Raw genomic sequence first — 12,800 nt, forward strand, 5'->3', positions numbered from 1 at the left:
CTGTACATCTGCAGGGTGTTGGTCAGAGGAGACCTCCTGAACCTTTCTTGGGCCGTTTCACACATTGAAATATGAATAGGAGGATGGGATCACTTATGCCATCGATTCAAATTCTCCTCAGTAGAACTACAGATGACATTACACTCCTAAAAAAAAAACAACAAATACAACAAAAAGCAATCCAAAATCAGTTTGCAGCCAGGGTAAAAGAGAAAATGTGGACAGAGAGAATGAAGGCAACTCTCTCGCCTTTTTTCTTTGTCTTTAATGGCAGCAAATGTATGTTGGTCTGATCCAAATTGAGTGTGCAAAAATTTAAAAATATTCATAGTAGCTAAATATGCTTTTGACTAATTCAACATTATAATATCTATATTATTAGAATAAATGGCATATTCTAATTATTATTCCCTTTTCTTTTTTTCTTTCTGGTAGCAGAGGGTTTGCAGATTTGACATTCATTTAATTGTTAGATTGTGTAATGAGGCTGTGGTGCTGTGGTATTTGAAGACAATGAAAATTTGTGATTAATTAGGTATTTCTGCACAAAGAGTTGATGGAGCTTATAAATCAACTATAAATTGCTGATTTTCTCATTTGGTCACTTACATTATGTTGTGTTTTACTTTTTTAGGTCACATTTAGGTCATCTCGTGGAGTCTTCCAAAGAAACAAGGGAAATAGTAAGAAAATGATGTTTAATAGAAGTATCTTCACTACCCAGTCAGATTGAAACAGGAAAGGTTCTTTGGAGTGAGTATTACAGAGTGGGGCTTTTTTGGTGGGGAGAGTTGTTTGGTTGTTTGTTTTTTCCCCCCTGTAAAGTCAGTGTGGTTATTAGGCTATTATTGTACTTCATTTTGTTACAGTTGTATTAAAAAGTAAATCAGTGACTCCATACTCATTTCAGCTGATCAGCTGGTAATAGACTCTCATGGATTCCTATTGAAGCAACTTCCATCTTAGAGTCAGTTGTGTCTTGTGAAATTTGGGTGGGCTTCAGATTTTTCTCCTGGCTGCTGTGCATTCTGGTTAAGGTTTTGAGCAGGGAGTGGTCTAGATTAGATGTAATTATGTATAAACCCCTACTTGCTGGCAAAAGCTAAAGCCCTGATTGTATCTACCAGGGAATGTGGAAATACAATTTTTTTGGTCTGTAACTTTTTACTCCTAACACTTTCTGACTAATTAATATTTTTGTTGTCAGTATTTTAATATTTGTCCTGTACTGCAGTTCCATCATCCATCAAACTAGAATTAGTTCTCGACTGGGTCTCAGATACATCTTTTCTTCACAGTGTCTAGTTAATTTGTAGATTTTGTCAATTCTGGGCTGAGACAAGTGTCTCATTTATAATAAAAGAAACCTTGCTACCTAACACAGGAACTGGAGATGACACTTTTTACCACTAGATACCCAATCATTTATATACCAATACAGTATAATTCTTAATTTCTACCTACTTCACATGCTTGAGATGGGAAAAGGAATAATTTTTCTGTGAGTTTGTTTGCATCAGATGGTAAAATCTTTAAAAATATTCTTCTAGAGGTTGGAAACTGGGGAAAAAACCTGCATATATCTACTCATATTTACTCATGCTGTGTGATTTTGTGAATGTGTTTCTGTGGGAGTAACTGGAGATACACTTGAATGCATAGTTGGGAATTAAAAATACCTGGCCACTAGAACTGAAAGGGAGAAACAAATGGTTTTAGTTCACAAGACGTGCATTTTGGCATATTGCTTTATTACTAAGAGGAAGTGACTCCTCTGAGCTTCTTCTTTAAAAACGGATGTTTACGTGGCCTCAAAATCTGGGTAGAAAAATGTCTGTGAAACCTGCACTGACCTACTCAGATAAGCTAAACTTTTCATCCTCGGTGTTTTTTCCAGTTTGCGGGGTTTTTTTGTTTGTTTTTGTTTTTTTTTGTTTTTGTTTTTTAACTGGCAGAATAACACGTTTAGATTGATAACTTTTCCAACCCTATATAATTCAGTTAAATGTGGATTTAAAGAAGTCGATGTGTGTCAGTTCCCCTTCTGTCAGTACTTGAAACAAACGCTGCAGTTTTTAGTCAGCACATTTAAATTTGCAGCAGTTCCTGATCCAGGATATATGTCAAGTGGCTGGTAAAGACACTCAAGAAATGTTCTTGCAGTACCTGATATTTGAATTCTGATCTCTGAAAAGATTTCAGGAATTGTGTTGCATGGAGTTATTTTAATTTCACTGACTAACTAGACAACACAGTAAAAATACAGACACCTGTCACAATATCCAAATAAAATAATAGCTATTTGCTGCCTAAACACTTAGTTTGACAAGTTAATTCTTGGCTCTGGTAATCAAGTTACCAAAACAGATGGTCAATATAGTTGAAACTGAGCTCTCCAATCAAATGAAATGAAAAATGTCCACTGGAGACAGCTTTAGTCATTTTAAATCGCTGTATTCAGGTTTATGCCAGGCACAGAACTTGCTCAGGTGTTCAGTAGCCAGTAAACTTGTGTTTCCTGCCCTCCCCTTAATTGTTATATTTTTAAGAGACTGAGAATTCAGATGTTAGAACCTAAAACTGATTCTAATTTGTCCTTCTGGGGGAAATGTTTTGGAACCACTTTTGTTTGTTTTGACTTGGACACTTGTGTATGCTTGTGTGCATTTCAATCATCTCAGTGTATTTTCAACTGGAATTTTTCATTCAAGGGCTAAAAACATTAAAATGAAGTCTGAGTAACATCTCTATTCACAGATAAAAGCCAGGTGGGGTTGTCATGAAGTCTTAAAAGCAGATGCAGAATCTCACAGCTGGGGAAAAGTAACCCCAGGCCCCAGTCAGCTGCTGAAGGCTCCAAGGGTAGCAGCATTTCTGGGAGACTGTGGAGCCTCTGTCCAGGAAAACTTTCTAAATTACCTGTGCAAACTCTTAAGCAATGTGCTTAACTTCAGTGTGGAAACTAATCTTGGGACCAGCTGCCTCCCAGAGGCCCCTTTCAACCTAAATTAGTGTGTGATTCTTAGATAATCTTAGTTATTTTTGGTCTAGTGATGAAGCATATAAAATGCTTTTTAATTTTTTTTTAAATTTTTTTTTCCCTTAAAGGGCATCTTTCTGTCTTTTAGGATCCATGGCACCTCTGAGACTTAAGCACAGTCTGCTTATGTGGTTGTTCTGTGTTTTTGGTCTGTGTGACCCCCTTGTAGGAGAAGATTTTACTCCTCATTAATTTTCCACAGGTTCTAATTATTTCACTGTTTTACCTCTCTTTCTAGATGCATACAATCTGTCTGCTGAAGAATAATTCTCTTTCCTAGAGGTTTTGATTGAAATGTCAGAAATAATTAAAAAGTGAATCTTTTAGTCCCTTTGTGAAGAGGTGTCTATATATAGGAAATCCTCCATTTCTGGTTTTAACTATTTGTATAGTAGAAAGTAACCTAGCTCATAATTTAGAGATGTAACATTTCAGTAGCTGAAGGAAAGGGTTGGGGAGTCACCTGGTGAGATCTGATGGTCTAGGTCCATTTGTACAATTCAAAAGGAGAGGAAATATTAACCATTTATATTTTTAAATGGCTTGTAAGTGGAATGTTTGTGTTTACAGTAGAACTAGAAGTTCCTAGGAGTGGTAGAACAGGCAAGGAAATACTGGAGAGCAGAACTAATAGTGATTTAATATTTCCTAGTTTTGTTGTTAGACTATGAAGAATTCTTGTACAATTTTTGGTTAGCAATGGGAGTCTGGGGCCCTACAGTTTGCTTGGTACGGTGAATCAGTAGGAGCACAGCTCCAGATTATTAATGCACCTTTTCAGATTCATAATGGAGACATTCCAAAGTTGTTTGAATAATAGCTTGGGCTGCTGAAAAACCAGGCCTTTAGGCTGTAGTTTTACCTACATTTTTTATAATGAGCTTAAGAACAGAGAAGTGGCAAACCAGCCCTGAGGCTGGAAGAAACCATCACTACCACTCCTCTTGCTGCTGTTTGCAGCTTCCCTTTGCTGGCACAAGCAGTTATGCAGCTTTGGAGGAAAATCTCTGACTCACCTGTGTTACAATGACATCTTTATTTTGGGTTATGGTTCAGCTCTTTCTCCTCCTTTCTCATTCAGTTTGACTGTCCAGTCCTTTTTCTTCCCCTGTGCCACCTCCACTCACCTCTTCTGTTAAGACTGATTTTTGGTTGTTTGTTTAAAATATCCATATAAGCATTCCCTCATTTAAATGTTTAGTGTAGCATTAGAACTCAACATACCCTAACATGTCATTCTAATCTTCCTCTAGTACAGAAAGTATCTACAGTGATTTGCAGGATTAAAAATGAGTTTAAAAATAAAAATGTCTGGGTTGTGAACTCTCCAGGTCTAATCTTTCCCCAAATCTTTAGCCTCAGCTCCCTGTCCTTCAGGGTGCTGTACAGAATGCATTGGCCCTCATGTCAGGGCCCGCTCTGCCTGCTGCTCTTCAAAACTTTCCAAAATCTCTGAGAGGTGATTAGAAAATTCCCTAAAGCTGAACCTACCAGATATGTTCTCCCAGCCCAATTGACATAGAAAACGGAATTATTTACCTGGGCTTTTTTTTCATTTGAGTTTTCCTCCTTCTTATCTCCCTGACTTTCTTGGTTAAAAGATGTCAAGTGAACTGGTATTCATATGACAGTGCTTTTCTAATCCACTGTTTTCTTCCATTTCTTTATATTCCTTCCCATCTTGCCCATGCAGAACTGCATTCCAGTGAGCTGAAAGGAGATGTTTTCTCACAGTGGCCCCAGCTTTGGTGATTGCAAGATAGAGCAGAAAATGATTTGTGAGAAACTGTTATGTTACTGTTGTGTTTTTGTTATTATGAATTATGTGCTGTCAGTGAATTGTCAGAAGTCTGTCAGAAGCCTGGGAGTTAAGTTTTATTCACTTGTTTAGTTTATCATGAATATTCTTTGGAGGAAGCAGAAAATGAGTTTACTTTCTTGAGCATAAAGTAACGAGGAGTAAGAGTGTCCTTTTATCCTCATTGTTCAAACCACTTCTGATGAATCTTCAGAGTCTGGCATACCATTTTTAATAGTGTTGTTCTCTACCTGTAGACTTCTTTTCCAGGAAAAAAAAATCTGAAGACAATAATCTCATGTGTAGCTGGTTTTAAAACTATGCTTGCACTGAATCATGGAATCGTTTCCATGAGAAGGGGTGACTAGAGGTAGTCTAATCTAACCATCTGTTCAAATCAAGTTGCTTAGAATTAGATTAAATTTTAATTTGAAACCAGTTAACATGTCTGCATTTTTTTTTCATGTCTCTGAGTCCTGCATAAGGCAATTGCAAATTCAGGTACTCAGCATTTCTTGAAAGCTGGGCCACTTTTATTTAGAGGCATTAATATCTGAGTAGAAACTTCTTTCATTGTGGCTTTAAAATCTTGACTTCAGTGCCGAAGGGGCACAGCAGAGGAATAAAGAAGACGAAGAGGCAAAATAATCAGGGATCATGATAAAAAAACCCTCAATAAATTTTTTTTTGTGTGAATAATTTCCTATATTTCATGAGGAGAATCAAGTTCAGATTCTCTGACAGCTGAGACCACTCTTGGTACCAGTCTGAGCACTGTGAGGGAACAAGGCCTTTAAATAAGGCCTTTAATGTTTTCTATACGTAGATATTTTTAGAAAACTAAATGGTGATATTTTTATTCTGATTTTTGGAGGAATCTTGACTAAATGGACACTTAATTTTCCATTCCATGGGGCCAGCTCATGTGGCAGTTTAACCAAACTGCTGGGAAATATTTATAGTACCACATGATCTTTAAAAATAACTTCCCAGGCTACATCGTAGATGTCTTGAATTCTTAAAATCTTTGCCATTGTAGATAAATGACCGTGACATTTGTGGGGTGGAAAAACCTTAGCTTTGCTGGTTTAGTCATTTGTATTTATCATCAGTTGATTGTGTTTAATTTGTAAGCAGTTTAGATGGACATTCACCTGTGCAGCTCTAAAAGGCCAGAACCTTGAGAGGGTTCATTCTTTAGGGCAAAGTAGGAATTTCGGTGGCATGGTGTGTAGTAAAAGAGGATAAACTTGGATTGTCAGTGCACTTGGTGCCAGCTTTGCCAGAGGGTCGCTGTTGGTCCTGGGTGGACCGTGAGGGACAGTGAACAGGAGATCCAGTTCTTAGCAGTACCTGCATTGCTTAGCCAAGGTGCTTTGCTCACGTTAAACCTTTCAGCTTGGTTGCAGTTCCAGCCTGGAGCCCTAATTTCATCCCTGTGAGTGCTGCCGGAGGGTAAGGACTGTGTCCTCACCCCCCTTGTTTCACACGCGGTGCCCGCCCGTCCCGGGGTGAGGCGGGCCCTGGGCTGGTGGAAAAGCCGCGGTGTTTGTTTGGATTGTTTTCCCATTGTGTGCCTTGGGCGGGGAGAGGGGATGGCCGGGAAAGGGAGACGCTTAACAGCGCTGCCCTTGGCCCTGGGCTGCCCTCAGAGTGAGCTGTGGGTGAGGTGGCACCAGAGGGGCTTAGCAGAGTCGAGCTGGTGTTCGAGGGCGTCCTGTCGGAGTCCCTGTAGATACGGTTGGAGTCCCATGGAACTCCAGCTCATGGAATCTGCTGCCTGTGCCTTGGCTGCGGTACCGCCTTGGGCCTGTGAGCTCAGGGGCTGCGGCAGCACCCGGGAATTCATTATTTTAGGAATACAAGAGGATGTAGTTCTGTGACGCTATGAACTGGCACACTGATCTAATCTTATATCTTTGATTTCAAAGTTTTCAAAAGATATCAGATTTTTTTTTCAATTTTTCCTTTAATTTCTTTTTTTCCCCAAAGGCCTGCTCAGTTTCTCGAGACATAAATGTTCCTGTGTGTTCTGACTCCTTTCCCATCTTCCTGCTAGATTCTTCTCCCTTGTTTGTGCTCAGATATTTCATTTATAGCTTGCTCATCTTTTCATAGCACCAGATGTTTACGTAGTTAGAAAAACGATTACAATGATTATATTGTGGAAGTGCTTAGTGTTTCTCTTTCTTAGACTACGTGATATGCTGCTGCTGTTTCCTACAGAATTACTGTGGTCAGATTGTCATCTAGTCTGCTCTGGACAGTAAGATACTGTTTAAACACTGCTCTTGTGTGTCTGGATAGGGTGACCCTTTTCACTGCTGCAAAATTTCTTTTTTTTTTGCCCCTTGACTGCCACATGACAGAGCAGGCAGTGCATAAAGAGCTGTATTGAACACAGTGATGATCATCTTGAATGTGGTGCTCAACAGTTGTATCAACTTTGACATAAAGCAAAAATCTGGATAAGCAGAGAGCTCTTAGATTTTGCACAACCAGAACAGGCTATTTTCTGATATTTGTCCTTTATGTAAATATTCACATTTTAGTGAAAAGTAAATCCAGAGCTGTAGATACTTATGTGCCCTTAAAGTGCATCTGTGTTTGGAAGAGGTAATGTAAAAGAAACTTATTTCCTAAGGAAAATTACCTTAGGAAATACACAGGTGGTCCTGCCCCCTCAACTTTCTGCCATCTTTTGGGATGACAGCGTGTTTATTCTATCCTGAGAGAGCTGTGACCACATTTCAGGGGTGGGTGACGTCATTTGGGATGTACGATATCTCTTCTAAAGACTTGTGTGAAGACAAGATTTTTTTGGTGCTCAGGGGAATAAGTGCTGTGAGAGATAACAGGGCATCAACATTTTCCTCTAACGCTGTGTTATGTGTGTGTTTATAATTACCAGCTTCTTTGCAGCTACTTTTATTTATGCTTTATAGTGTTCTTTTTGACTATGCTTCAGGATAATGGATTGAATGTTGCATTGGGTTTTATGCTGATGTTCTTTTAATAACAGAAAAATAGACTTCAAAGGATGAGTGATAAGGGATTTGTGGTGAGTTCAAAGTGAAGGGCTTAATGACATTGTGTGAATTTTCATAATTGGTGCAGTCTTCAAAATGTTGGTTTCAGACGAACTTATCTGACACAGATTAATATTGAGTGTTGATGACAATCCAAGTGGATTTGACTTTTCCAACCTAGTTGACTCTGTGGTACTTTTTGATTCTAAGTCTTTTGCTGATAGGATAAATTATTTCCAAAGGAAAGTTCATGGCATTGTTACTCCATGTCTAATGTTTTGGAGTACCTTCAGACAGGCTCTCTCTCTCTGTGAGCATGTTCTTATGTAGCTCTTAATTTCAGGATAACCTTAACAACTCTTTCCTGTGCTCCTTTGTCTTTCATATCTTCTTGGTCAGTGCTGTTTTACATCAGGTACTTGCACATGCTGGATGCAGTTCCTTTACATGTGCACATCAGCTACTTGGCACAGGTAAAACTGAGTTCTCCAGCTCTTGCAGCAGTGGTGTGTGAAGCCTTTGCAGCAGGGTGGTCCTGGCCTCTCAGTGATGTCCTGAAGTGGTAGCTGTGATGGAATTGAGTTTGGCATCAACTAGACTTGCCTGCCTTCTCAGCAAAGTGGGATCAGTGCCTGAGTGGGTGGCTCAGTAAGGGAACTCTTGCCTAGAGATGATAATTCCTCTATAAGACTAAATTATACTATCCAATTGAGAAATCTTGTTGTGGGGCTTCTTGTTTGAGGACATTAAATAAGTAAATACAAAAACGAGTGTTGAATTTTCTTTTTCTTGTTCTGCAGATGTTCTACTCACCTGTGTTTTGTTTCTTTCCATTGGTTTGAGCAGCTCTTTCAGAACTGCTGGTGTATTGAAGTAGAAGTTGAGCAGGTTTGAGTTACAGAGTGTGTGTGTGTATACACATGTAAATGAATCTGAAATGCACAGGTTAAACTCTAGGGAAAATTTACACTTTACATGGGAAGGTTTGAGTGCTGGCTATAAATATTACATACCTGTGACTTGGAAAAGCATTTCGAATTGGGCTTTGCTGCTATGAAATTCAAAGTCGTTTGAGTAGCCAAGATTTGAGTGGCTGTTTTAATTACTTCCTTGTTTTGTAGGTGAAGTTGTTGTTACTGTGACAGGAGGCAAGAATAGCTATGAGGTTAACTGCCTGAAATAGCTTTTTATTATTATTTTAATTGTTGGGTTTTTTCCTTTAGCTGGAAGTTGTTTAAAATGTCTCTGGTGTTGTTGCTCCCCATCCAGATGGCTTTTGTTTCAGTTCCTAGATGTGATATTGTTAATTAGTCACTGGTGCCACTACACATGTCACAGTTTGGGCCATGACTCACTCTCACAGCCACTGTGGGTTTGCCATTTCTCAGGATAAATACTGGTTCTCTCTTGACCCCCCTGATGTCACTGTTGGGTCAGAAACAGGGTGCTGACTGTTCAAGACACGGACCTGCCTCCTTGAGGAAGGAAATATTAAGTAAGTGCCTGAAAGCAAGAATAGCTTCCCGGCATGCTCAGGCTGGCGTGATGACTGTGCTTCCCTTCTGAATGGAAAAAGGAAATGGAATTTTAAAAGATTCTGATGTCTGTGTCAGAAGTTCATAATTATAACTTTATAATTCTCTGCGTTGTGGTGCCTGGGCTCCAGGGGATGGGGCAGCATTTGTAAGTCGTGCCTCTGTGAACATTTTAAACTCTTGTTGATTCACAGAAGTGGTTTCACAATTGCAAATGTGGAAAAACATCTGAAAGAGGATGAAAATAAAAAAAATCATATGCTAAATTAAAACAGGAATGAATTATGAGCTAAATAACTACATAGAACAGATTAATGGTTTACTTACTGCTGTACCTGTTCAAGTAGTGCTTTATAATGGCAATACCACTTTATTTTACCCTGATGACCACATAAAATAACTGAAAATACACTGTGTGTGCATCAAAGTATGAAAAATGTTTAGTATTATTATTTTTTTTGGACTACTAATTTCAGGTACAACAGAACTACAGCCAGGATTTTAAGGGTGGAAGGAAGTGGGTAGAGGAAAAGAAATATAGTATCCCATTTAAATAATAGCTTGTTAAAGATCTACTGGTTAGTAATGAGGAACTACACATTTTCTCTAGATTTTTTGGGGTAGATGCTGTGTTATTCCAACCTGTGTTGCATGATGGAATTACATTTTATTTCTTTCCTGTACGTGGTTTAGAGCTCACACTGTGCCAAAGTTTGCATGCCCAGTAATGAATGAATAGATCTGTAGAATCATAGAATCATAGATTCTAAACCATTATTTGATAGTGATGATGATAGGGGCTCCCTAATTGATGCTTCTGTTGAGGGAAAATGGGTCTTGTTATTCAGTGCATTTACAAGGCAGGTAGAGGTGAGACTGGAGGGTGCTGTCCTGTACCTGAGGCAGCTTTGAACTGGCAAGTTGATTTTTGTGCTGTTGGATATTCTGTTATCCATGGTAGGGAAGGGAAGGACTGATAAAAGTAATGGAAAGCCATAATAGTAGTGGAGTTGCACATTCTGGCATATTCTTTTACAAAGGGTGATTTCCACATCCCAGCATGTTCCAACAATTACAAAGGTAGGGGGGTGAATTGTCTCTATTGAAGATGTTTACAGCAGTGTTTTACGATTCTTCCCAACCCTTTATCAGCTGAAGAGCATTGTCTGGAAGAAAAGGAAGGTAAATCCTTCAGTGAGCTGTGGTTGAGGAGAAAACTCTTGTTTAGAGAGGAGTAGTGAAAAGGGAAGACTTGGCAGATCAGAAAAACTGGTGGTAGCAGCGAGTAAATAAAAATGTCTTGAAATGCAAAGGACAGGTGATCAGGAGGGCAGTGTAGTGAGCTGAAGCACATCACAGTTTCCTCCTACCCTGCAATGGTTGTAGTTTGCACAGTGTGTTGAGTTCATAGGGAATGATCTTTTTTAATGGTGAAAACAAATTGAGATAAATGTCTTTAGAGGGAAATGTCACTTTCTAGTAGAGTTGAAGATGTTTTTCCTGCTGTTGATAGACACTTTCAAGTTGAATATGTCACTGGCCACATCTATGGACAACTAACAGGAAATCTGCAAAAAAATGATGAAACTGGTCCTGGTTTTATATGAAATATTGCCATTTTTCATCCAAGAAACTTATTTTGATTGTGTTTTATGCAAGTAAATCCTTAGGGAAAACCTGAAATTAATTTCTACCTTTGTCTTAGCTAACCTCTAATTAGTTAGTTTTTTCTCTTATTACCTTGTCTCAATGATATAAACATCTCAACAATAGTGCTTTACCTTTAATTAACAGTAATGAGTAAAACTATGCTTATGTGTTTGCAGTACTGGCATTTGAGACCCCAGACTTGTAAGCTGAGCTGTTCAAGCAGGACTTATGTCAACTTTCCAAAGGCTTTAAAATGTGTATCTAATTATAGAAGGTTAAGTATACTGAATTTTCATATTTTTTTTCCCCCTAAGGCCACGTGGTTATGATATTATTGAGGTTCCATAATGCCTCCTGCTGTGACAGACAGTCTTGACATCTGGGCAGTGGATTCACAGATTGGTGCTGATGGCTCCATATCTGTGGACTTCCTGTTACCCACTGGGATCTACATCAACCTGGATGTCCCTCGAGATGCCACCATATCTCATATTAAACAGGTAGTGCCAAACGGGCAGTTAACTTTAAATTTACCTTCAGTCTGTGTGAGTGCTGTTTCTGATTTTTGTGTGCCTTTTGGCAGATCAAGTCATGAATTTGAGTAGGCATAAAAATAATGTGTTGAAGGCACGTGCACGGCAGATTGACTAAATATATGAATATAAAAATATATGTGTATGTGGGGGTTTGCAAGGGCTTTGGGCAGATGGCAAGGTTTGGAGAAGTTACTCCTTGCTGATGGTTACAGTCCAGCAGAGATCAATAGCTCTGCATTAATGCTGTATTGCTGCTCTGAACCTTTTTCCTAACACATTGGTAATACATTGTTTTGTTTATTGATCTGACATTTCTCTGATTGCTGTGTCTAATTAGTGTAGAAGTTGTAGATTGTGCTCCTGCTTCTTTTGATGGATACCAAAGCCTGATGCTTTAAAAACGTTGTCTGCCATTTCTTAGAGGTTTTATACAAATTAGGGCATCACTTAAAATCTGAGGGAATATCCAGATCAAAGAAAGGGAAGTTACCAGAGATATTAAAGAACAATCTGCTGACCTTTCATCAGACAATGGCCATGTGAAGACATTTAGACAGGGCAGTGAGTGAATTACACCACCAAGTAATCTAATCCTTAAGCATAATGAATTTGTAAAAGAAAATAAAGAAGTGTGATTTCTTCCTCCATTGCATTTTCTGGTGAATAAGTATATTGTTTTTAAGTCCTTTTAAGTCTGACAGTATTCACTTGCTTATGGACTTCATTTTCTTTGAATCAGTGGTAGCATTTTGATGGCAAACTGGATTAGCAGCTTTGCCCCCACCGTGTTGCTGTGACAAGCCCTAATTTGTGGACTCTTGGATATATAAACAGAGGACTTGAGAGCAAATATAAGGAGTTTGTTTTGTACATGGAATGGTTACAATTAAAATAGAGGAGGGTGGAAGTAAAATAGCCAATTACTTGAAGGCTGAAGAATTTTTCATGTCTACAGAATTTTCAGTTCTAGCAGGCCATGCTGTGGGTGATGGGCAGTGGCTGCTTTCAGTGAAAGCCAATTTCAGAGACTTCTTGGCTTTGTAAATTTTACAGTCATTAAGTCATAAAAAAGTACCAGTAGGTGGAAACTGAAGTTGCACAACTCAGGAGGAGAGGCAATAATAGATTTAATCTTTTGGTACCTTTGAAACTGGAATTTTTTCTCAACACCAAAGATAGCTGCTGGATTCAGCTCTTACTCAGCTACGCAAA

At 38.8% G+C, this 12,800-nt stretch overlaps 1 protein-coding gene across 4 annotated transcripts in view; it reads left to right on the top strand.

Moving 5' to 3' along the window:
• PIK3CB (phosphatidylinositol-4,5-bisphosphate 3-kinase catalytic subunit beta) overlaps positions 1 to 12,800 on the top strand; it is an 86,472-nt gene that overhangs the window by 37,442 nt on the left and 36,230 nt on the right. For all 4 annotated transcript variants that reach the window (XM_050308300.1, XM_050308302.1, XM_050308303.1 and 1 more), the window contains 2 exons: positions 635 to 753; positions 11,367 to 11,552. In XM_050308300.1, the coding sequence (XP_050164257.1) occupies positions 11,400 to 11,552 (153 nt within the window). In that variant the 5' untranslated portion in view covers positions 635 to 753; positions 11,367 to 11,399. The remainder of the gene's footprint in view (positions 1 to 634; positions 754 to 11,366; positions 11,553 to 12,800) is intronic.

Source organism: Myiozetetes cayanensis, unplaced genomic scaffold (assembly GCF_022539395.1).
Source record: "Myiozetetes cayanensis isolate MyiCay16 unplaced genomic scaffold, myiCay2020 scf13, whole genome shotgun sequence".
Classification (NCBI taxonomy): Eukaryota; Metazoa; Chordata; class Aves; order Passeriformes; family Tyrannidae; genus Myiozetetes; species Myiozetetes cayanensis.